We start from the raw sequence: 25,210 nt of genomic DNA on the forward strand, positions 1-25,210 counted from the left end.
CCTCCTACACAGCAAGTGGTGCTGCTGACTCGAACATTTCTCATCCACTGTGCCGTTTTGTTTTTATCTTTGTTTTAGAGAGCGCTGTCGCATTAGAACATGACTGTGGCCGCAACAGAGCGCAGCAGCGGTACACCCACGTCTCATATCCATATCAAGCAGGTAACGCTCATCAACTGATACGCCTTCATAATGCATGGGACAAAATAATCACGAGTGGATGATTTCCCAAAGAGACGTACGGAGACGTAAAATCGTCATAAATATATTGTGGAAAATGATTCCCGTTAAATCCTAAAAAAAAAAAAAAAAATGTCCCATAAGAAGAATGTCTTGGTGGGCTCGACTGGGCAGGTGGGCGTTTCTCCATGTCACTGTTTTTTTTTTTTTAACGACAGGAGTCTGAGGACATATGGGACATTTGAGGCATATCGCCTGTGGGGATATTCTTAATGACATTTCGGATGCGACACCAGTGCGTTTCACGTTAGGGCTATTTATCAAAACGTATGTGAGAGGTAATTGATTATTCTCTATAAATTTAAAACATCACGCATGCATAAAACGACTGGAATTAACGCACAACACGTGAAGTTCATGTTGAGTTAAATTATTAAAAAGCCAGTGGATTTTATTGAAATTTACGACAAAAATAGCCTTAATAAAGGCCGACTAGTGCCTTAATCTCACTTTGATTAGGGTGGGCACAGTTGCACCCTTGATATTTTCCATGCACCGATATTACATTATACAAATATTATTTTTTATGCCTTTTGCTTTTAAACGTATAATGATATTATTTACATTTACTCAACAACGGACTGGGTGTATGAAGTTCACGACATCGAGAGAGATCTTGGCTTTAGCCTATGGTTTGGTGAATGCTACTATATTTTATTTTAGTTAATTAGGTGTAATTAACACATTTAAATGCCAAAGTCTTACTCTGCCATATAAATTGATAGCTGCTCAAAAGGCCTACTTTTCTTGTAAATAAATTATTATTAGGCTACTGATATCCAGAAGGAGAATACCAGTGTATGACCTTTGGAGAGAATGGAATGAGTTCTAAAAATGTATTTAAAATTCCTATATTCATGTGAATTGTCGCCTAATGTAATATAGTAGTATTTATTTAGGCCTTATCATATTTTTTTCTGCTATAGGCTACGTCAGCTCAAGCGACGATTGTTTTTCCTACTTTTGTATGTTAAGATTCAAAATAGCCTACAGGTCATATGGATTGTATTACTATTAAACACTGAACAAAAATGGAAAGAATCGAATTCAAACAAGTTGGCACGTATTTGATCAAGAAATTAGTATGACATGTAGGTACAGTAGAGAGAGAGAGAGAAATTGTGCCCATTCTATGATTCAGTATAATGTGCTATTTAAATAGTGACATTTCCCCCCTCCCCCAAAAAAAAAAAAAAAAGAAAAAAAAAATATATATATATATATATATATATATATATATATATATATATATATATATACAGGTGCATCTCAATAAATTAGAATGTCATGGAAAAGTTCATTTATTTCAGTAATTCAACTCAAATTGTGAAACTCATGTATTAAATAAATTCAGGGCACACAGACTGAAGTAGTTTAAGTCTTTGGTTCTTTTAATTGTGATGATTTTGGCTCACATTTAACAAAAACCCACCAATTCACTATCTCAAAAAATTAGAATACATCATAAGACCAATAAAAAAAAACATTTTTAGTGAATTGTTGGCCTTCTGGAAAGTATGTTCATTTACTGTATATGTACTCAATACTTGGTAGGGGCTCCTTTTGCTTTAATTACTGCCTCAATTCGGCGTGGCATGGAGGTGATCAGTTTGTGGCACTGCTGAGGTGGTATGGAAGCCCAGGTTTCTTTGACAGTGGCCTTCAGCTCATCTGTATTTTTTGGTCTCTTGTTTCTCATTTTCCTCTTGACAATACCCCATAGATTCTCTATGGGGTTCAGGTCTGGTGAGTTTGCTGGCCAATCAAGCACACCAACACCATGGTCATTTAACCAACTTTTGGTGCTTTTGGCAGTGTGGGCAGGTGCCAAATCCTGCTGGAAAATGAAATCAGCATCTTTAAAAAGCTGGTCAGCAGAAGGAAGCATGAAGTGCTCCAAAATTTCTTGGTAAACAGGTGCAGTGACTTTGGTTTTCAAAAAACACAATGGACCAACACCAGCAGATGACATTGCACCCCAAATCATCACAGACTGTGGAAACTTAACACTGGACTTCAAGCAACTTGGGCTATGAGCTTCTCCACCCTTCCTCCAGACTCTAGGACCTTGGTTTCCAAATGAAATACAAAACTTGCTCTCATCTGAAAAGAGGACTTTGGACCACTGGGCAACAGTCCAGTTCTTCTTCTCCTTAGCCCAGGTAAGACGACTCTGACATTGTCTTTGGTTCAGGAGTGGCTTAACAAGAGGAATACGACAACTGTAGCCAAATTCCTTGACACGTCTGTGTGTGGTGGCTCTGGATGCCTTGACCCCAACCTCAGTCCATTCCTTGTGAAGTTCACCCAAATTCTTGAATCGATTTTGCTGGACAATCATAAGGCTGCGGTTCTCTCGGTTGGTTGTGCATCTTTTTCTTCCACACTTTTTCCTTCCACTCAACTTTCTGTTAACATGCTTGGATACAGCACTCTGTGAACAGCCAGCTTCTTTGGCAATGAATGTTTGTGGCTTACCCTCCTTGTGAAGGGTGTCAATGATTGTCTTCTGGACAACTGTCAGATCAGCAGTCTTCCCCATGATTGTGTAGCCTAGTGAACCAAACTGAGAGACCATTTTGAGGCTCAGGAAACCTTTGCAGGTGTTTTGAGCTGATTAGCTGATTGGCATGTCACCATATTCTAATTTTTTGAGATAGTGAATTGGTGGGTTTTTGTTAAATGTGAGCCAAAATCATCACAATTAAAAGAACCAAAGACTTAAACTACTTCAGTCTGTGTGCATTGAATTTATTTAATACACGAGTTTCACAATTTGAGTTGAATTACTGAAACAAATGAACTTTTCCACAACATTCTAATTTATTGAGATGCACCTGTATGTATATATATATATATATATATATATATATATATATATATATATATATATATATATATATATATATATATAGTCTGTGGCCTGTAATCTGCCATATAATAATAATAATTATAATCCCCTTTGCATATGTCATTTAATTGACTTATTTTTAAATGCTATTTTACCTAGTAAAAAATGGAGAGGTATCAAGTATAAAAATAAGATCAAATATTACATAAAAAAAAAATGTAATAGGTCTATAAAAATATAATAAATACACAATTAGAGATTGAATAAGAGAAGTTAAGAAGATGATTTTTTTATTACATAGAATGAATTGTAGTTACATATTTTAACATTGAGTTAGTAATCTATTTTATAAATATATGGTATATATGGTAACACTTTAAAATAAGGTTCCATTTGGTCTCTTGGTTTATTGTTAGTTCATGATTCACAATGCAATAACTAATGTTAACGAATGGAACCTTATTGTAAAGTTTTACCATACATATATACTGTATATATAAATATAAGACATTTTATGTATTTGGAATTTTTTTAACTTATGAATTTAAATATGTTTTATAATATGTATGAAATAAAGTGGTGAAACGTCATATTTTAGCAAGCACTCATAATATGTGTTATGCCTTCAGCCAGAATAGTTTTTAAGTAGAATGATTTTCTTTGAATATTTTTCTTTATGTGTGTTCTGTGAGCTCACAAATGTCTTTACCTGTGTGGGGGAGTATACCCATGTGAAATATTTAATTTTGTTTCATTTACTGTTTTTTATTATTATTATTTCCCTCTCCAAATTTGCTGCCTAATGAAATGTATTGTAATTAAAGAGCTAAACAGATTATCTCAAATTAAATCCTGCAAACAATGCAGTAGACAAATAAAATAATTGGATCAAAAAGGTTTAATCTTGGGACATTCTCTCAACTTTTTTTCTTTTATAAATATTTAAGAGAATTTTCAGGATTTTATGCCTTTTAAATTCAGGTTATTAATTTAAAATTAATGACACATTTATCATCAATTTCAATCAAATTGTAGTGGCTGACTTTATGTTTTTGTCATTTCTAAGTTGGACAGCGAAACGTACTGATGGGCGACGCAGGGAAACAGAGTGTGGAAGAGATGAAGGCGGAGAGCTGTGGGACCACTGCACCCACCAACAACACTACATCAGTCTGCTTTACAACCAGATCCAACACTCCCACAGGCACCCAAGTCAACACCACCCCTCTGGGAAATGTCCCTTTAGAAAGACAGGCCGTCCAGGTAAATTCCATACCCACCGGTACCAACCAGTAACATAAAAAACAAATTATGTTACACATTGTCTTATGTGGTCTTTGCTTTTATTGAACATTTAAAAAGGATAGCAGTTTAATATATTGAAACGTTACCAATACTTAAACCGCACAAAGGTTATTTTGAGGCTGACATTCAGTCTGCAAATAATTTCACATAATTTGAGAGTCAGAAACATTGGCCATAGCTGCTTCTTTCCAGTGCAGGTAAAGCTTATGTTGTAGCATTGTGCTAGGTAATTCAGCAGACATTACACAGGCCACAGAGCATGAGAGCTCAGTACTTGCAACAGATGTACGCAGCCCAACAGCAGCATATCCTCCTACAGACAGCTGCCTTACAACAGCATCATCAGCAAAACCTTACTGCTACACAAATCCTGGCCACTGCACAGCAGGTATGTGTGAAAGAGAGAGCATGTTTTGTTTTAATTAACTAAACAAGTCTTGATCTTATCTGCTATTCTCTCTATTCTTACAAGGCCTCACAAACTAATGGTGGGCAGCCCTCCTCCTCCCCTCCTTCTTCCAATGGGAATGTAACTCAGCTGGCTAATGTGTCTCAGACATCAGTAAGTGCTCTCTTTTTCTAGTACCATAGTTTATAAACTGGGGTGAAGAATATACTGTATATGAAATATATAAAATGTTCTTCTTTCTTGACATTATTTGAATGAACATTTAAGGAATAGTTCACTCAAGAATGAAAATTCTCTCATCATTTACTCACCCTCATGCCTTTCCAGATGGGTATGACTTTCTTCTGCTGAACACAAACAAAGATTTTTAGAAGAATATTTCAGCTCTGTAGGTCCTGACAATGCAAGTGAATAGGTACCGAAATTTTTAAGCTCCAAAAACACAAAGGCAGCATAAAATTAACCCATACGACTCCAGTGGTTAAATACATATCTTCAGAAGCGATATGATAACAGTGGATGAGAAGCAGATACATTTTTTGTAGTCCTTTTTTACTATAAATCTCCACTTTCACTTTCACATTCTTCTTCTTTTGTTTTTGGCAATTCGCATTCTTTGTGCATATCGCTACCAACTGGGCAGGGAGGAGAATTTATGGTAAAAACGGACTTAATGTTAATCTGTTTCTTACCCACACTTATCACTTCTGAAGATATGGATTTAATCACTGGAGTCTAATGGATTACTTTTATGCTGCCTTTATGTGCTTTTTGGAGCTTCAACATGTTGGTACCTATTCACTTGCATTGTGAGGACCTACAGAGCAGAGATGTTCTTCTAAAAATCTTTGTTTGTGTTCAGCAGAAGAAAGTCATACACATCTGGGATGGCATGAGGGTGAGAAAAGTATTCTATTTACTATAACTATCCCTTTAACTAATGATCTGTTAAGCAGTATATAAATTTCTTAGACTAGTTATTCTAAAATGTTACCATATTTTATTTATTTAATATTTTAGGACCCTGGGTTGGCTAAGAGTCTGGGTTGGGGGTCCTGGGTCTGTAAAGGTTGAAAATCCCTGCTTTAGTAAATAGTTTTATTTTGCTGTGTCTAAATAGTCACTCTGGACATTGGACATGCAGGAATATTATGCCATGGGGACTGTTTTTTGCAATAAGTATACCATAATTTCTAAAGCTTATGCTAAATGATAAATAAATTATCCAAAGCTTTATCCAAACATTTAGGCTTTGAATCAAAGGAAAATTACAATACAAAAACACCCCTCTCCCCCTCTAGATCACCATGACGACCTCTCCTGTAACTCAGCCAATCAGCCGCATTCAGGTCACCAGCTCCAATAGCACAGGGGGTGCTATTTCCCAGCAGACCATGCTCCTAGGTAACACCTCTCCCACAGGTAGCCCGGCCCAAATGTACCTGCGCACACAGATGGTAAGCCGTTATTTTTTCCTGAAGTCCTCTACATTGGTTTTACTTAATTGTGTCTCAACATCTTCTCTCCTTCTTTTCCTTTTTCCTTCCTTCCTTTACTGTGTTTCATTCTTTTCTCTTCTCATTGTCTTTTAACCTCCAGCTGATTCTTACCCCTGCTGCAACTGTAGCTACTGTTCAGCCTGATTTAACTGTTGTGAGTTCCAGTCCTCAATCAGCATCATCACAGGTGAGACTTTTGGGAATCTGCTGTAATGCTAGACTACATATGGGTCATTTTCTGGAAACAGTGCCATTTGTTTCAGAATTGCAGGAACACTGTTTTTGTTTGTTTAATTTTTTATAATTTAATTTGATAAGGTTACTAATGATCTTTAAGAGATCAATGAGCTCAACAGAGAGCTTGGTGAGGTCAATATAAATGTCATCATAATGTATAATGAAATACTAATAAACTCTGTTAGAGAAACTTTCCTCTGTTTGAACCATGTTGACGAATGAATTTTTATGATGTCATGCCCATACATTTACATTTAGTCATTTAGCAGATGCAATTATCCAAAGCGACTTACAAATGTGGAACATAGTAAGCAATTTGTCATACAAAGTTCAACAACATCTACAGTGTTGTACAGTTCTGCCAGGCTCTCAAGGTGGCTGGAGTAGTACAGGTGCTAGCACAGAAGAAAGAGACAGATAAGGAGTTTATTATTTATTTTTATTTTTTTATTTTTTGTGCACAGTAAGTGAAAGTTAAATTGGAAAAGAATAGGAATAAAATAGGAAAAGATGTCAGAAAGATGTCAGTTTCCCCATAAAAATGAAAAGATGTCAGAAAGATCAAACAATTGTTTTTAAGAAGGGGGAAGTCGCAGAATAACAGGGTTGAACAGAAACGTATTAAAAACTTTGGTGAAAGCATGACATTTTAATTTCAATACAAGAACATTTTGATTAATTATATATTTAAATATAATCCCTTGAATCGGTACATGCAAACTGTATAAAATTCAATTGAATTCAAAAATTCAAAAACAAACATTCAGAAATAAAATTCAAGTTCTTTTACATCGAACACTAAACAGAGTTAAATATTTTAAATAAAGTGTATGTTCAGTTAGTGTTACTGTTTCTGATGCAGTTAATTATATCAGTAGTAAGTGATGGGAACACACATCTTTATTTCCTGAATATGACCCAATAATATCACAATAAAATTGTCAAGTATGCTGCATATTCATTTTTCTCACTGTGCTGTTGCTGAGTATGTTGTGTCTTCTGCTAAGTTCAGAGTTTGGCTCTTCGCACACATCTCTCTGGAGCTCTTTCTACTCCTCAAAGCATCCATATGAAGCCCACATCTCATTGCCCGGCATTGGTGACCCCCCTTCCCAGAATGTCCATTTGTCCCCTGAAGTCCACACAGCTATCTCAGAACCTGGTCGAAACTTCTAGAAGTGAGCTACTGCTGACCGATGTCACTCAGCCAACATCAGATCACCTACTAATTGCTCCTTGTAAGTCACCGTGTAAAGATAACATTTCCATCTTAGTTTCATTGAATTTCATACAGTAAAATATACACTAAATTTTGTAAATTGGAGAAAGCAGATTAATTTTAATGGTGAAATAAATGTAATGTTCTTCAAGAAATGTAAAATTGTTCCATGGTTTCAAGTAATTTTGAAAAGCACTATCAAAACATTGCTCTGTTTTCTTGAGCATCCTGATTAATTTAACAGAGTAATATTAACTTTACCAATGGCATGAATTTGTGGCGGGACTATTATGGCAGACCGGGGAGTGTTCGGGAAACCTGTTTGAAAACGTTCATCATTTTTGCAATTCCATTTGGGGATGCTAGTGGTGCATTAATTACACACTTCACCTTTAAGCTGTTCTATAGTAATAACATCTACACTCACTGTGCACTTTATTAGGAACAGTATGGTCCTAATAAAGTGCCCGACGTGGTCTCCTGCTGTTGTAGCCCATCCGCCTCAAGGTTTGATGTGTTGTGCATTCTGAGTTGCTATTCTGCTCACCACAATTGTACAGAGTGGTTATCTGAGTTACTGTAGCCTTTCTGTCAGCTCAAACCAGTCTGGCCATTCTCTGTCGACCTCTCTCATCAACAAGGCTTTTCCGTCCACAGAACTGCCACTCACTTGATGTTTTTGTTTTTGGCACCATACTGAGTAAACACTAGAGACTGTTGTGCGTGAAAATCCTAGAAGATCAGAAGTAACAGAAATACTAAAACCAGCCCATCTGGCACCAACAATCATGCCACGGTCAAAATCACTGAGATCAAATGTTTTCCCCATTCTGATGGTTGAGGTGAACATTCACTGAAGCTCCTGACCCGTATCTGCATGATTTTATGTATTGTAATGTTGCCACATGATTGGCTGATTAGATAATCGCGTGAACAAGTAGGTGTACAGGTGTTCCTAATAAAGTGCTCAGTGAGTGTATATTTCTTTTCAAAAATTTCAGAAATGAAACTGTTAGACTGTATACTTCCTGTTTGCTCCTAATGACTTTCTCTACTGCAGCAACATTCTCGCCAGTCCAGTCTCATTCTCTGGTCAGACACCATCTGCATTGCCCTTCCGGTCAGAGGGTGCCGCAACCCCAGCTCATCATTCAACAGAGAGCCACTGCTCACAGACAGGTCCAGCCCATTGCACTGCGTGCTACACCACAGGACAGCTCTCCTCCGCCCCTCACCCTACAGACCCGTACCACTCCCACTACAGCCACCGTCCAATCACAGCACACCGAGCTCCTCTCAGTGCCCTCCTCTCCAAATCAACCAGTCAATCAGGCACCTGTTCAACAGCAAGCAGTTGTGTCTACCTCTACGCTCCCACCTGCATCACTGCCTAACCCTCCACCCCTTCATCTGGGCCCAGCGATAGTGCCTGTCTCCAAATATTCACCTCTGGCTTGTCTCCCTCCTCTCACCATGGCCCTGCCCAGACTGGCCCAGCCGCAGAGGCTTTCTCTGCACTCAGTTCAGACCGTGGCTGTCCAGTCTGACCACATGCTGGTGTCTGAAGAGGAGCTCCCAGTTGCAGAAGCACTGGTCCAGCTGCCTTTTCAAAACCTTCCACCACCACAGACGGTGGCAGTGGACTTAAAGGTGCAAACTGCCACACAAACAGAAGCTTCCTCGGTTAGTCGCTCCGAAGCTGTGTGTGATAATTCATAATGTGGCAAAACTGGAAAATGTACTGAGCACAAATGGGATAGTTATTCGAAAAATTAATTTCTGTCATTGTTTAATCAACCTTGTTCTTTGAAACCCATATAATTTTCTTTCTTCCGTAGAAGACAAAAGGGAATGTTTATCAGAATTTCTAGGCTGCTCTTTTCCTTACAACCAAAGTGGATGTGACCAATGGGAAATGTGGGCAACTGCGAATGAGATATGAGAGTGTCGGGTTATATTTGCAGCTTTTTTTAATATTTTAATTTTTAGTAGTAACTTAGAAGTACGGACTAATTTTATGATGCTTTTATGCCTTTTTTGGAGCTTAACAGACAGCCACTTGGACACTTCAAGATGTCTCCTTTTGTGTTCCATGGAAGAAATATGAGTTTAGTTGGTAAATGATGACAGACTTTTCATTTTCAGGTGTACTACCCCTTTAAACATATTTATGTGTTAATCAATGAGCCTATTATGGCATTTGACAGGCAGCCCAGCTGTTGAAGGAGAGCAAAAGCATGAATTTGGTGAAGGATGTAGAACATGTATGTCCTCAGAGGAACAGAACACCAACCCCGCCACCACTGTCCCCTCAAGTCGAGCCACAGACGAGCTCTGATGATGTAACATCCCAACCGGAAAACTGCACAGGTACCTGGAACATCCACCCGCTCATACAGGGTCCAAAATTAACATTCGCCAAGCACCAAATACAAGTAAAGTACAAGGTTTTGGCGAGTCAATAAAACTAGACAAAAGGTACAAACCGGTTGGCAAGTAACTTCTTTAGGAAATGCAACATAATAACATACAAACATATGTTGGCGACTCATGAGTATTCTAAATACATTTTTCTCAGTGGAACTTTTATCATCAGAAGTTTATCTAATTTATTTCTAATTCCTTTTTTATCTAGAACTCCATGTGGTGATACTCAGGATAACTTTTCCTCACATTGAGCCACCAAAACAATAATAAGAGGAACAAAATCACGTCTATGTTTTTATGCTAGAGACTAAGACTGCCTCATATATGATGGTGTGAGTGACACAAAGACCTGCGCTGTTTGTCACAAATGATCCATATTATAAGATAAATAATCCCAGTATTTTAAATAAAAATAATACCAAAAAAAATCTTAAAAATAACAGTGTTCAGGTAAATGTTATCAGTTCACCTGCCATTGGCAGAGGTGGCAGAAGTAAAAAAAGAAACTGACCCTGGACTTATATATTGAAGACTGAAAAAGGGGTCTAAGGATGTCTTCATGATTCCCCCAGTCAAGGAAAACCTGGAAATATCAGGGAATTTTAAAATTGAGCTTTTCAGTGCTTGAAAAATCATGGAAACTAATTAAATCTTAAGTCATGGAAAAGTCATGGAAATTCTACATTGAATATAATTGTATTCTAGTTATGCTCTTCTCTAACATATTTCAGTGGCTAGATATAACTGTTTTGTAGAGTAAAACTTGCTTGCAAGCCATAGTGATGGCCATTTTCGTCCTTTTGAGTTGGTTCTTTTCAATGGATCTGTCAAATTGGTTCACACATTGGTCTGAATGATTAATTTGTGAAATGGTCAGAATTTGCATGATTTTTAAATCCTTATCCAGTAATCACAAACGACTGGAAAGTTCATGGAAAAGAAATGGAAATTCATTGGTCAAAAAGTATGGGAACCTTGTGTCTTGTACCAAACTCTAACCTGAACTCTCCTTTATGCACAGCTGAACTGAACCAACCATCGAGCAGATCTGTGATCCAGTCACTGGAGGACTCTACACATGCCAACAGTTTCCCCTCTCCCCTCCTCTCTTCTGCGGTAAGAAGCACCAGCAGGCTTCCCCCAGCCAGCCTTCTAGGGAACCCTGAGGGTCATCCCTCACAGACCATCGTTAGACCACACATCCTTACACACCTCATTGAGGGCTTCGTCATCCGAGAGGGCCTGGAGCCGTTCCCGGTATGTCCACTGGTTGACAGTGTAGCAATTCAGAATCACAGCTGCCATGAGGATGTAATGATGCCCATGGTTCTCTAATGAAGCCATGAAGCTCAAGGATCTCTTCCTCCATGAGAAGAGTGAATGAAGACCAGTGATGGTCTACGGCCAAACGTACAAATCAACCAGTTATTTAATTCCCTTTTGGGATTCATCAAAGTGCTCCATACTTTCAGAAGTCGAAACCACCATCTTTGTTGCTTTAAAGTCTCCAAAATACTACAACGGCACTGCTTCAGTATTGATGTGCTGGTCTTTTTTCATCAGGTGAGACGCGCCTCCCTGGAAATGAACTTGCAAGCCACACTACCAGAAGATAAAGAGAGAGCTGCTAACGGAGCATCAGCCCAGGATGACTGCTTAATCGATGTGGACCAACCAGACAACTCCACTGATTCCGACACTGATAACCCTCCTGCCGAGGATGGTGGGCTCTTTAACACATTTCTCATCTGCATGTTGGTTTGTGGAAGATTAAAGCAGCTCAAGATTATTTAGATGTTTCTCATCAAAATGGGTAAATTAGTGGGCCTAACATGATCATTTTGCTTTCAGAACAGGCAGTTGAAAACCTGCCTGATGTTCTCAAGTGTGAGTTCTGTGGGAAAAGAGGGTTTGCTCATACCTTCCTCAGATCCAAACGCTTCTGCTCCATGACATGTGTCAGAAGGTAAAGAGTTGTAAGAGTACCCTGTTGTTTAAAGACCACACTGAAACTAGTTTGAAACTTTGTAGGTTACGCATTCGCTGTTTGCTAAATTGCTACTCCCCATTTCTTTCTTTCTTTCTTTCTTTTTCTCATTCCTTTCTCCTTTCATCCTTTCAAAGTTTGTAGTGTCAGTGTTGGATGTAAAATATTTGCAGTACTTGCTCTGGCAATAGGCATGTGACAGTATACAATTTTCACATCACAATAATTCCCGAAGCTTTTATCACAGTATACAGCAGTGCAGATAAAAAAGATAAAGATAAAAAAACTTTATTGTTGTTCTCTTAATAACAAGTTTAACCAAATTGGTTTTGAAAACAACCCTGAACATTTAAAAAACTAATTGAACATTTAAATAACTACACAAATAACATACAATAATAAAAAAATGTACAAATGTATAAAGTAAACAAATATTTGAAAATAAATATTAAGTCAGATTGTCCATCACTGTCTTAAAGGTACACTCAGTACTTTTTCCTCATTAAAAAAAGTTTAATTCCTCAAGACAATTAATTTTGAGATATTTGTAAGAAATCATGACAACTCACATTAAAATGAAGACTTCAGTCATATCAGTAACCTTATAAAAGCTGTTTTATTCTACATGGAGAGGATCCACACATGGGAGCTGCCATGTTAGAATCACATGACCAGCCGAATACTACTCGCTTAATCTCAGTAACCGTCCTGTTATTTGACACGTTCACTCATTGATTAAAGTAATCATGGCTGACTGTGAATACTAAATTTCTACAATGGCATCTGAAACTGAAAACTATTGATTTTAAATGATGCTGCATCCAAGCCACTTAGTGTCAGTGTAAGTCCAAGATGACACAAAGACAAAAGTTACTGAGCGCACCTTTAAAATGCAAAGCTGCAAACATGTAAATTCCCTTATGAACAATTGCCACATTGCCATTATTCATTACAGGACTTATTATTAGCTGATTACAACTGTATTTTAGTTGTTACTATAAGAGCAAGCTACACATTATCTGCAAATAGCAATAACAGTTCACTTTGTTTGTCATCTTAGTTGTCACTTAGCTCGTTGTCTCTTAGAGTGTTGTCTCTCAGTTTTCAAAAACGACTTACCTTTATCTCTCTGAAATGCACGGGATGATTGTCCCACAGATTAGCAAGCATGTTGGAAGTGTTACTATGTTTTGCTGCCACTTTTCTGCCACAATATTTTGACATTTGGCAAAATATTTTATTTTTTACGATCTGTGGATTGGTTCAAATTTGGGGGTGGGCTGTGTGTTGCAAACATTGAGGGTGGGCTGTAGACCATCCCAGTTAATCACAAAATAGCAATGGAAATTTGTAGTATTTTTCTGTTTTTGTCATTGGCCGAAAGCAATGACACTTTTACATTTAAGAGGTGACCGGCTTCACTGCTATGGACCAAAGACGGTTATGTGAGCGACAGTGGTAATAAGAGATGTTTTTGTGCAATGCATAGGTTTTTAGTGCCTATAAAGTAGCCTGTTGGTGCTTCCAGTAGTGACCATGTGACTTCTTTTAATGCACCACCACAGGCTGCCTCTTTCCGCTCATCAACTATTTCCCTCTCCCTCCACCTCAGCTCTCCAAAATCGTGTTGCGGTTGTTAGCGAAATACTGGACATGAATTGTAAAGCACCATCCCAGCCAATATTAGCTGATGGTACCGTTTGCAATCATGGCTTGAATACAGTATTTTTTTGTAGGACACGTGCTTCAGTTTCCCCAGTTGAAAGTTCGGTGTCGCTGAGAGATGCTGTCTTCACCTTGCGTCTTACATCTTTTTTATGTACGGTACATCTATCTTTTGACAGTGCGGTTGCAGTTTGTTTATTGCTCTTAAAACTATTCTGTTTTTGCGATGAAAATAACAACTGGTGCTGACATGGCATTATTCTTAGTAATGGAGGTAGTATACCAAGAATAAGGTTGTCAGGGCCCACTTCAATCTTTAATATGGGAAATAAGTGTAAAATATAGGTATAATGGGCCTTATGCTCTTAACAAGTACACCACGTTACGCCAATTACAGACAAAAAAATATATAACCCCCCCCCAAATTCCAAAATTCCAAATACCCACTTACTGTATGGCATCTCCAAGCCCAACCTAGTGTAGCTGGAAGGAGCTGGGTCTGATGAGAACCCCCATAAAGAAGTTGATATGATGTCCGGGTAAGCAGACAGGTTTTGTCATAAGGAACCTGTTTAAGGAAAATTAGTTTTTCTGAAGGGCAAGGTCAAAGCCAAAATGTATTCTTCACTGATGGTCTTTATTTGCCAGAAATAAACCAGATGAACCGCAGATGGATATAGCAATTGTCTTCAGTCTTTTTGTCAGTTCATTTTTGCTTGAGTTTACTACTGTACTAAGATGAGTATTCAAAGAACATTTATACTTTTGCCTCAACAAACCCAAGCAGCTCACTTTATCTATCGTAGGTTCAATGTGAGCTGTAAAAAGCGTCTTAACCTGTTGAGAGCAGAAAAGATTGGCCACTGGCCCCACAGACATATGGGCAGGCGTGGGAGACCACCTAGTCGTATAAATGGTGGGTCGAGGAAACACTTCTTCAGACAGGTCAGTGAAAACTACAGTATAACCATAAAATCATGTTGCCATCCTGTTGAAAAGACCAGCATTGCTGGTCATCAGCATATGCTTTAGATGCCCTAGTATGTTATGCTATCTTAATCAGAGAGATTATGATGACCAGGTTGACCAGCATTTTTGCTGGTGTACAATGTGGCAATGCAGCTCCACTAGCTAGACCAGCACAAAACCAGATGGACTAGCATGTAAAATTCTGGTCTAGGGTAGCTATCACTGCCCATTAAATCTGCTAGAATACCAAAATAATTCTTTCTTGAGTGGGACTGAGGCCTACTGTAACACATTACATCCTCTGCAGCTTCAAGACTCCCATCGCACTGATGACAGCCAAAGAGTATCCAATTCCTCACCATGGATCGAGAGAGAGGAGGATCCACTAGGCCCAATGACAACAAGGCTGCGTTTGCAGGCCAAGAGAGAGAAGGAGCAAGACAGAGAAAGAGAAGATTGCAGGGTAGAGAGGTGCAGCAGTTCTGACTGTCTTCTTGGCTCTAGACCCTCACAGTGGAGTGTGGACCAAGTGTGCTTCTTTATCAACTCTTTACCAGGTACTAACACGCTTTCATGCTCAAATGGCAAAGAACATTGAATTCAGAACATATTCATTTCCAGTAAAGGGTGTTGTTTAACTGTTAGGTAACCTCTGATTGTGTTTATTTTGGATTTAAATGAGCAGATAACCCAAAAATTAAACCATTTACTCACCCTCATGCAGTTCCAAACCGGTGTAATTTAATTTCTTCTGTAAAACCTTAAAGTTGTTATTCTAATGAGCTTTTAGAGTTACAGTGAAGAGGAAGCAAATAACTTTAACTTTCATAACTAAGAACTTTTCAGTCTGTTGCTTATATAAAGTTATTGTATGCTTTCAGAAGACTTAGAATATAGTGAATTGTATGAGCTTGACAGCTCCAGTCCCCATTCAGTTTCATTGTATAAGCATTGTAGAAGCTTCTTGGACATTCTGTGAAACATATCCTTTTGTGTTCCATGGAAGCAAACATACGGAACAGAATACGGGAGCGTAAATGATGAACAAAGTTCCATTTTTGGGTGAACAATTTCATAAGTTTTTTGGGTAAAGGTAATATTTATTATTTTGGTGTAACAAATCATTAATGTACACTCATTGAACACTTTATTAGGAACAGTATGGTCCTAATAAAGTGACAGACGTGTCTTCTACTCTTTTAGCCCATCCGCCTCAAGGTTAGACATGTTGTGCATTCTGAGATGCTATTCTGCTCACTACAATTTACAGAGGGGCCATTCTCCATTGACCTCTCTCATCAACAAAGCTTTTCCGTCCACAGAACTGCCACTCACTGGATGTTTTTTGTTTTTGCCCCATTCTGAGTAAACTCTAGAGACTGTTGTTCGTGAAAATCCCAGGAGATCAGCAGTTACAGAAATCAGCCCGTCTGGCACCAACAATCATGCCATGGTCGAAATCACGGAGATCACGGTTGATGTGAACATTAACTGAAGCTCCTGACCCGTTTCTGCATGATTGCACTGCTGCCACACAATGGGCAGATTAGATATTGCATGAATAAAAGTAGGTGTACATGTGTTCCTAATAAAGTGCTTAGTGAGTGTAGATAAATAATATTGGTGTATTTATTGTAAAGTTGAGGTGAATGGGCTCCCCTAGGTGATTCCTCTCAAAGGTTTTTTCTAAAAGGTTTAAATCTCAAAGGAGATTTTCCTTGCCACAGTCACCTTCGACTTGCTCACTGGGGGTTAAGATTTTCCAAAACTGTTCGCTGGGGTCTTTTAAGACATTACAATATAATTTCTGTAAAGCTGTTTTGAAATGTGTATTGTGAATAGCGCTATACAATTAAAAATTACTTGACTTCTATTTGTTATCAGGATGCCATGCCATTGCTGCAGAGTTCCAGTCACAGGAGATTGACGGACAGGCCCTGTTGCTACTGACAGAAGACCACCTTATGAATGCTATGAACATTAAACTGGGCCCTGCACTCAAAATCTGTGCACAAATCAACTCTCTCAAAGAATCCTAAACATACTATGGGGGGTGTTTTTGTAGGATTAGGATGCTCTGCTTCATAAACAGACATAGTGTTCCGAATCCCATATGTGGATTTCCTCTCAATAGTATGGAGGCACATACTGTCACATCACAACTCCTTCAGAAGTGCCATGTTTTCAGCAACTGCATAACCATTTTACTATATGAATGTAGACATTCATAAGGACCCTGCCTTTTCAGATACCTCAAACAAGATCATACCTTTAAGTTTTAAGGTGGACCCAAAATCTCCAATTCCATTTAATTTGATAGTAAGATTGATTTAAATGAGCATGGTGTGAATTTTATATATAATATCCATGCTATCTTTTGATCTTGTATATTGCATTTATAATAAATAAACCAACTGAAAAGTACCTTTACATTGGATTATGTATCATATGTATCATATTTACATAATGTAAAAATAATTTAAAACAAAAAGACTGTTGAAATATAAAGAGACACTTTTCAAAGGATGTAAATGTTACAATAATACAGAGTATGTAATGGTGGGTGTTTTAAAATAAAGATTTAATGATAAACAAAAATTAAGTCTTGTATAAAATATGTGCATGAGCACTTTTTTTATACCACTGAGTAGAAAAACCTATGTATTACAAGTATATTGTGAACTGTCAAGTGGTCAAAAAAAATCATATTATCATCCAACTTTGGAACATTAATATTCTCACAATAACCAGGATAAATACACAGCATTTTGGAGGTTTTAAAGGAATAGTTCACCCAAAAAAGAAAATCCTCATCATTTACTCAACCTAACAAACAATGATTTTTAGAAGAATATCCCAGCTCTGTTGGTCCACACAATGCAAGTGAATGGTGACCAAAACTTTGAAGATCCAAAAAACACAAAGGCAGCATGAAAGTAATCTATGTGACTCCAGTGGTTTAATTCATGTCTTCTGAAGAAATCCAATCTGTTTAAGGGGAGAACAGACCAGAATATATCTCTTTTTTTCCTTATAAATCTTGACATCGGCAGTCTCCTTGATGATCATGATTTCAATCTTGATTACACTTCCTAGCGCTCTGCACATGCGTCAAGCACTAGGAAGTATAATTGCTTAGAAAGTCATATGGATTAGTTTTATGCTGCTTTTAGGTGCTTGAAATTTTTGGTCAACACTCACTTGCATAGTATGGGCTGACAGAGTTGACTGAGATATTCTTCCAAAAATCTTTGTTTGTGTTCTGCAGAAGGAAAAAAATCATACACATTTAAGATGGCAGTGAGTAAATGATGAGAATTTTCACTTTTGAGTGAACTATACCTTTAAGGAGACATAAGTGTTTTGATTATAAATGCACCTTGACATTGTAACGTTACAAATAGTTACAAACACCCATGCCACCTTAAACAAACTTGCTTAAGCAATTTTAAAATAATGTAACAAACCACATTCATCCCATTTACTGTAAGTGATCTGAGGAATAAAATAAATGTTATTAAAATGTTTTTATGTATTATAACAATGCATGTTACTCAACTACATATACTGCATGCACACTGACAGCAACATATTTTCTCAGCTTTAGCATATTGATTATGTTATGATATGCCACTCAGCCCGAAAAGTCCGATTTTTGTCTCTGAGGCATGAAAAAAAAAAAAAATAAAGGTAGTTTATTATACAATGATAATAATGATTTTCCAAGAAAGATGACATCAAACCACTTTCCAACACACCATGATTAAGTGCCGTCAAATAGAACAAAGAAATGGTTAATAAGTCCATGTGTCTTTAAAATAGCTGTTTTGTGAACTGTCACTGTTGATGACGCTGTGTGATTTTCTTAAGTTTCATCTGCTGTTCAATCATCATGTCAAACTCTTGTCTTTCTCTAAAATAGAATGAAGGAAAAACAAATGAAGATGCAAGATTCAGTTGTCTGGGTTAAAGAGGCAAATAGCTTTCTAAATTTCAAAGTTACTCTACCTGTTACTAAAGCATGGCCCTCTACGATACTTTTCCTCCGCGTTCTCCAAGGAAAGCTTGTGGACTCCAGCAATGGCATAGATAATTGCCTAAATTTTTTTTTTTTTTTTATTAAATTGAAGCATGGTTATACATGACCAAAATGGGAAATGTGTAGCTGGCATTGATGGTAAAATGCTATGAATGAACCAATTACCTCTGGCAGAAGCACATCAAGAATAAGGCGAATCCTGTCTGCCTGGATATTTTCCAGGCAGGTGTTTCTTTGAAGGGCGTTGTCACAGACTTTGTTCAGGTAACGGTACACCTTATCAACCTGTTCCTCATCTTCCAAATAGACATCAACCACTGGGCGTGTGGGCTTCAGAAGGGCTTGAAGCCATTTAGATGACTCCTGACCGCTGATGACTGCCTGTGTGCACCAGACAAAGGGGTTAGGACCTGGAATACTGGCCTGGGTCCTCAGCATTTTAATGTGCATACAATTGTATTTTGCAATGGAAATGTACAGTACTGACATTATAAATGCATCTCTCAATATACTGTAATTCGCCATCATTTAAACAGTACATTGTTGTAAATTAACCAAAATTGCAGTGTTGCATTTCTTACCAATAAGCGATTTTCGACTCTTCGCTTGTTGACGATGAAGTCCACCAACTGCTCGTTGGCACGGTTGCGTGCAGCTTTTGATCGGTCCGGCAGCACCTTCTTCGAAAGGAGCTCGTCTTGCTCTTCCACAACAATATCCTCAACATTTTCATCCGAGTTGTTGCATTGCTGGCTCAGAATCTCCTGACTGGGGAAGGTCAGCACAAATTTCCCTTCAGAATACTTTTTCCTTACTGGGCAGCCTGGGATCACAAATCAAAGGATAATTTCTGTTAAATCAACACTGGTTAATAAGGGAGTTTAGCTTGAATAAGGGTTATAGGTTGGTTTATAATGAGTAGGCTGATTGAGAAATATGTACAGTTTAATCTAAAGCAAACTTTAAATTTAATCAACAAGAAAAAGGAGAATAACTATAGTTTGTATAGTTAATTTGATTGCAATGGGTTAATAAAAATAAAATAAATTCTACAACTATAAACTATTTAGATTCAGTAGAAGTATGAAAATCTACTACAAAAGGAAACATACTGATGTCTGCAGCACAATATTCGATGAAGGAACCAGCGAAAGAGCCACAACCTGCCAGAAAAACATTTTTAATTTAAACTTCTTTGCATCTCTGCTATTTAGTTACTTAACTCACAAGTAAAACACCAGCACATAGATAAAATAGTGTGTGAGAAGTTTGGTTCAAATTCTAGATGCTTAAATGAGAAACTGTATTCTCAAGAAAGGGGATGTTCAATATGCTTGCCATAGGCTGATGACACAAATTCAATGGGCTCCATTTTTATGGAGTTAAATGTGTGCCACAATTCTGCATGCCCAAAATTATATTTTGAGCACACAAAAATATTCTGCATGCGCAAGATGATATTTTGAGCACACAAAAAGGTATTCTGCATGTGTGTTTTGTAATGTATCTTCTTGCAAAGATGAATTCACTTTGAGCAAACAAAAATAAATTTTGCATTTGAATAAAGTTTATTGAATGTGAATTAACAGAATTCTGAAATGTACGTAATGCCACTGTTTTCTGCATGTGCAAGATCTCACTCGCTCTCTCCTCCTACCCACACTGCGTGCACTCATAGCATTGACTGCTTGTTTGCTCAAGTTCACAGCATTATAATGTGCCAGAATTTCAGCCAATCAGCAATGAGGTGGTACATTTTGATTGGTTGGCTAGACCACAGATCATACTGCTAATAAAAACAAGAGGAAGAGAAGGGGATAGTTTGTTTTCAAAAAAGGAAATGTGTAACACTATGACCACATGAAAGCAGCTCTTTTGTTGTCTCAACTGTTTTTATTTAACCTTTATGAAATATATTTTTAGTCTGTACACTGCCAATAGGCTTACTAGCTAACTAACAATCTGGCTAGCTCTCTTAGTATGGTTCTTTTGACTAGTATTTGGTTATCTAGGTTACCAAGTTACACTTACGTAGCTACTAGTTTGGCCATGTTAGCTACCACTTTAATCTGAAATTATATTAATTTAATCTCTCCTGTGTATAAAACTCTTTTAGACTAACGTAATAGTGTAGTTTTGGGGGAACTTAATTTGGCTTCTATCTATCCCACAGGATATTCTGAGAGAGCAGTTTATTAAAATAAAAGTGACCAGATTACAGTCTACCATGGATCAGCAACCACTGAAACTTCTTATTTTTGTTATTATTATATGAAATATTATTTTCTTTAATAAACATGTTATTTAGTCCACCTTCTTTAGTGTCTTCTATTTTTTCAACAGCCTGGCATATTATAAATATTATGAATATTATAAATATTGCCTAAATTAACATTCTATCCTTGATCTTTATGTTTGCATTTCAAAGATGTGGGTTATCTTGAAATGTTCAGTATGCTCTTTTTATGAAGTTTATGCATTCTACCACAATCCTTCTGGCAAAATTGATTGAGAAGAAAAAGGAAAAGAGGCTAATTATGTCTCCTGTCATAGTTTGGGGTAAATGAAATGTACAGTATACTGAACCTCAATTGTTTGAGACAGCAAAAAGAAAAAAAAAAGAAAAATAGGAAGAAATCCTTAGCATTGCATAATCCCAGGCTACTTTATTTTGAAAAACTTACATTACAGTAAGTTAAGCCTTACAGTATTCCTGGTATGTCTATAATCCATGGGGTAAATATCTTTTGTAATGATAACTGCATACAATATATAAAGTGTGTACTGAATTTGGAGCATTGTGCCTGTTGGCTCTTCTGCTACATTCTACTACTGCTACAGATGTTCATTGTTGCTGTAGCTACCTCAACTGTCCAATCACAGAGTGCTTGTAAGCAGCTTCTAATAGCCAATCCTGACGTAGGAGGCGGGCGCACGCAGAGGGCATACGAGGAGAGAGAATGAGTGAGATTTTGCACACGCAAAAAATGTATCTTTGCAAGAAGATACATTGCTTTACAAAACTGAGTTCAAATGGTACAAAATAACTTTGGGCTCAAAATATCATCTTGTGCTCGCAAAGCATTTTTGTGCACTCAAAATATCCACTTTCGCTAAAAATACAATTTTGGCACATATATAACTCCATATATTTTCGCTATGCACTACGACCATGCGCATAGCGTGAGAGTGCTAATTCTAAGCGCAATTTTCATGCCAGCTAAAAGTGCAAGTGGGCATGGGTGGATAAGTATTTGCACTATCTGTGGGTGTATGCGCGCAAACTGTGGGTGTACTGTATGTTAATGAAGTGGTGCAAAGCGCAGTTTGCTATTTTCCTGAGAAAAAAGGTAATTGCGCTAAGAAGTTTCAAAAGCATGTGTGTTTGCAGCGCAATGTCTAAACTCATTTCCTACATTTGCAATTTGGAGATTCTACAGGCAGGTGGTAATAAAGTCCATGTCCAAACTCTGAAAATATAGTGGAACATAAAATTAGGTCCCTTACAATCACTGTTGTAGCCGTTTTATGAAACAAAACATCTGAATAAAATTTGTATAAAACATTCTAGAGATCATGGTTCATTTTTCAATTATTACTATTTTTATATTTACAATTGTATTTATTATTTAATTGGTATTGGTATTTTTCCACCTGTTGTTGAGTCACTGCAAAAGGGGCCGGTGGAAGAATTTGGAGAGAGTAAAATGTTTGGATTTGGCATGATTTTTCGCCAAACCCACTTGCACCTGGACTTAGCGCATGCTTGAATGAAAAAAAAAAAACTTAATGACCATGTCCATTGACTTTGTGCATATGTCTTATGGCATTGCAATGTGCTTAGCACTAGCGCCTTAAAATAGGGCCATAACACTGGAGCTAAAAACTATAAAGACAACAGCAGTAAAAAAAGAAAATAATAATAATAATGCAGAGTAAGACTTAACTGCTTTCCTCAAATGGCAAAATAATATTTCTAGAGAATATAATGAATGAATTCTAAACCAGAAACGTACTCGTTGTAAATACACAAAATGTTTAATATCACACAGACAAATATACATACATACCGATGCGGATTCTATAGTCTGATATCAGTTCCAGAGACCAGGTAATAGCACTGCCGTACTTCTCTTTCGCTATATCCTAACAGAAGTGTCAACAACATGTTATTTTTTATTACAACAACATGTCAACTTAAATGTCTTAAGTATGCTCAGCATAGCAATGACTAAAAAGCCCTCTAATTTCAGAAATATGGAAACAGTGAGCATGCACTCTGAAAGGGCAGTTATATTAAGCCAAAAATTGTTGCAATATTTAAATCAGAGAGCTTTACCACAAGTTTATCTGACTCTTCACAATCCAAGGGCTTTAGGGTTCGCAGGGATACAGAAAACCTTAAGAACAAAAGAGTGAGGATATTACGACCAATACATTTTCAGACTATGGTATTTATAATAAATACCACAAATGGTGAATAATAATAAGATGAATTCTTACCCTTTTCTGATTCTCTTTTTATCAAGCAGGAAACCATCAATAAACACAATGCTAGCTTTTTTGCTCTTGTGATTTACACTTTTAACCTATGGAACAGATGCATAAGCTTCAAAATCAACTGCAGTTTTCAATGTCAAGCCATAAACTATACTAAACAGTTCCACAGTTTGCCCAACTGTGCTGTACGTACCACTGCTGGCCAGTAGGGGTATTTTCTCAGTTTACACCACACGCAGAGTCCCTCTGTGATTGACAAACGCTCTGGAATTGAACAGTTCATATCATAACATTGACCAAAAAAGCAGATTGCATCTTGAAATTGTCCTGTTTCCCCCAAAGGATTTTCCTTGTATCGTTCACTCACTTTTATTGTCCTGCTGCAAGAAGCTGGGTAGCTCCTCTTCATCATCATCCTGATCCTCTTCCTGCAAGAGGGAGTTGTTGAGAGGGTAGGGCTCCTCTTGAAGGCTCAGTTCAATCGAGAGGTCAGAGGACATGTTTTGATCTGCTGGGTACATAACATGACATTATTATCTTCATAGCATTAAAATTCATGTATCTTGAGATCAGTTAAGACAAGCAATAAGGCATTTACATTTGAAGGATTAGTTCACTAAAAAATGAACATTTTTGTGTCATAATTTACTCACCCTCATATCATTCTTATGCAGAACACAAAATATGTTTTTTTAAAATACAGATAGCCCTCTGTCTTTGCAGTACAACGGCAGTGGACAGTGCATCACTTTAAAGCTTAAAAAGGACCCAAAAGTATAATAAAAGTAGACCATGTGACTTGTGCGTCAAATTCCAAGTCTTCTGAAGAAATACGATAGGTTTCGATTAGAAACATCCTGGAATTTAAAGAGGTCATGTCATTAGGGGAAAAAAATTATTTGATATTTTGACATTTAAGAGGTCATTGTACAATAAAAACATACAGCAAGTTTCAGAACTCAAAGCTTCCTCTCCAGTCCAAAATCTCCATAAATCTCCACTTTCACTTTCAAAATGTGAAAGTGAGAGTAAATTTATAGTAAAAAAGGACTTAAATATTGACATGTTTCTCAACCATACCTATCATATTGCTTCTGAAGAAATTGATTAAAACACTGGAGTCTTGTGGATTACTTTTCTGCTGCCTTTAAGTGATTTTTGGAGCTTGAAAGGTCAGGTCACCATTCACATCCATTGTATGGATCTAAAGAGCACAGATATTCTAAAAATCTTTGTTTGAGTTCTGCAGAAGAAAAAAAGTCAAACACATCTGGGATGGCATGAGAGTGAGTGAATGTTGAGAGAATTTTCATTTTTGGGTGAACTATACCCTTAACTGTATGGACTATTTCCGCTGTTTACATAGCATTATTTTATGTCTTGTATGCCTGGTAAGTATTGGGGAGAAACAGTGTGACGATTTTGTTCAGTTTTCTATTGGTATTTCAGTCAAACAACTTGTGTAGTTTGATTGAGAGCTTCACATAAATTATGACATATAGTTATCAATGAGCACCTGGACTGAGTGCTTTTAGGTGATTTGTAAACCACTTGCAAGTTTCTTTCATTCTTGAAAAGATTTTTTCCACTAATGAAGGGGGCGTTTGCTTTGCAATAGACCTTTTTCACAGACGGTGATGATGCGTTTCCGTCTTATGTATCAGCATAAATCTCGCCAATTTTTTTCTTTTATACATTTTTAAAATATTGAGTGTAAATTTATAACATTATGCTTTGTGTTATATTACCCTGGAATTAGTTTTAATAAACGAATTAGCACAGCTGCAAGGGGGGTACTATTACAGCTGCTGAGTGACAGAATATTTGTCATCTCCCATCTGACTGTCTTTATCCACCTCTCTC

The 25,210-nt window shown here is 37.2% G+C and overlaps 2 protein-coding genes across 19 annotated transcripts in view; one reads left to right on the top strand and one right to left on the bottom strand.

Moving 5' to 3' along the window:
- Positions 1-67: 67 nt before the first annotated feature.
- On the top strand, positions 68-17,807 carry LOC127442104 (polyhomeotic-like protein 3). 8 transcript variants are annotated; one of them, XM_051699882.1, is made up of 15 exons: positions 68-162; positions 4,158-4,354; positions 4,623-4,784; positions 4,869-4,958; positions 6,107-6,262; positions 6,405-6,491; positions 7,554-7,779; positions 8,821-9,443; positions 9,968-10,130; positions 11,209-11,444; positions 11,751-11,910; positions 12,039-12,153; positions 14,646-14,784; positions 15,116-15,365; positions 16,693-17,807. In XM_051699882.1, exons 2-15 carry the CDS (start codon positions 4,178-4,180, stop codon positions 16,845-16,847), a joined length of 2,739 nt encoding a protein of 912 aa, XP_051555842.1. In that variant the 5' UTR covers positions 68-162; positions 4,158-4,177; the 3' UTR covers positions 16,848-17,807. The 8 variants fall into 8 exon arrangements, with proteins under 8 accessions (XP_051555842.1, XP_051555843.1, XP_051555844.1 ...); XM_051699883.1 differs by lacking the exon at positions 68-162 and adding an exon at positions 310-354; XM_051699884.1 differs by lacking the exon at positions 68-162 and adding an exon at positions 387-507.
- Positions 17,371-25,210, bottom strand: part of LOC127442106 (PWWP domain-containing DNA repair factor 3B-like) — a 38,085-nt gene continuing 30,245 nt past the window's right edge. For 8 of the 11 annotated variants that reach the window (XM_051699897.1, XM_051699888.1, XM_051699893.1 and 5 more), the window contains 11 exons: positions 23,715-23,858; positions 23,541-23,611; positions 23,351-23,436; positions 23,187-23,247; positions 22,918-22,993; positions 22,264-22,317; positions 19,960-20,010; positions 19,429-19,670; positions 19,013-19,228; positions 18,817-18,905; positions 17,371-18,721 (listed from right to left, as the gene is read on the bottom strand). In XM_051699897.1, coding sequence (XP_051555857.1) covers positions 18,646-18,721; positions 18,817-18,905; positions 19,013-19,228; positions 19,429-19,670; positions 19,960-20,010; positions 22,264-22,317; positions 22,918-22,993; positions 23,187-23,247; positions 23,351-23,436; positions 23,541-23,611; positions 23,715-23,858 — 1,166 coding nt within the window. In that variant the 3' untranslated portion in view covers positions 17,371-18,645. The remainder of the gene's footprint in view (positions 18,722-18,816; positions 18,906-19,012; positions 19,229-19,428; positions 19,671-19,959; positions 20,011-22,263; positions 22,318-22,917; positions 22,994-23,186; positions 23,248-23,350; positions 23,437-23,540; positions 23,612-23,714; positions 23,859-25,210) is intronic. The other 3 variants (XM_051699898.1, XM_051699896.1, XM_051699899.1) reach the window with 2 other exon arrangements.

The sequence above is a fragment of the Myxocyprinus asiaticus genome, chromosome 6 (genome assembly GCF_019703515.2).
Source record: "Myxocyprinus asiaticus isolate MX2 ecotype Aquarium Trade chromosome 6, UBuf_Myxa_2, whole genome shotgun sequence".
NCBI lineage: Eukaryota > Metazoa > Chordata > Actinopteri > Cypriniformes > Catostomidae > Myxocyprinus > Myxocyprinus asiaticus.

Excerpts from the sequence above, each read along its gene's own strand:
- LOC127442104 (XM_051699880.1), top strand. The coding sequence starts at position 413 with ATGGGACATTTGAGGCATATCGCCTGTGGGGATATTCTTAATGACATT. Across the intron at positions 4,785-4,868 it reads TCCTGGCCACTGCACAGCAG|GCCTCACAAACTAATGGTGG; the intron begins GTATGTGTGAAA and ends TATTCTTACAAG. Across the intron at positions 4,959-6,106 it reads CTAATGTGTCTCAGACATCA|ATCACCATGACGACCTCTCC; the intron begins GTAAGTGCTCTC and ends CTCCCCCTCTAG.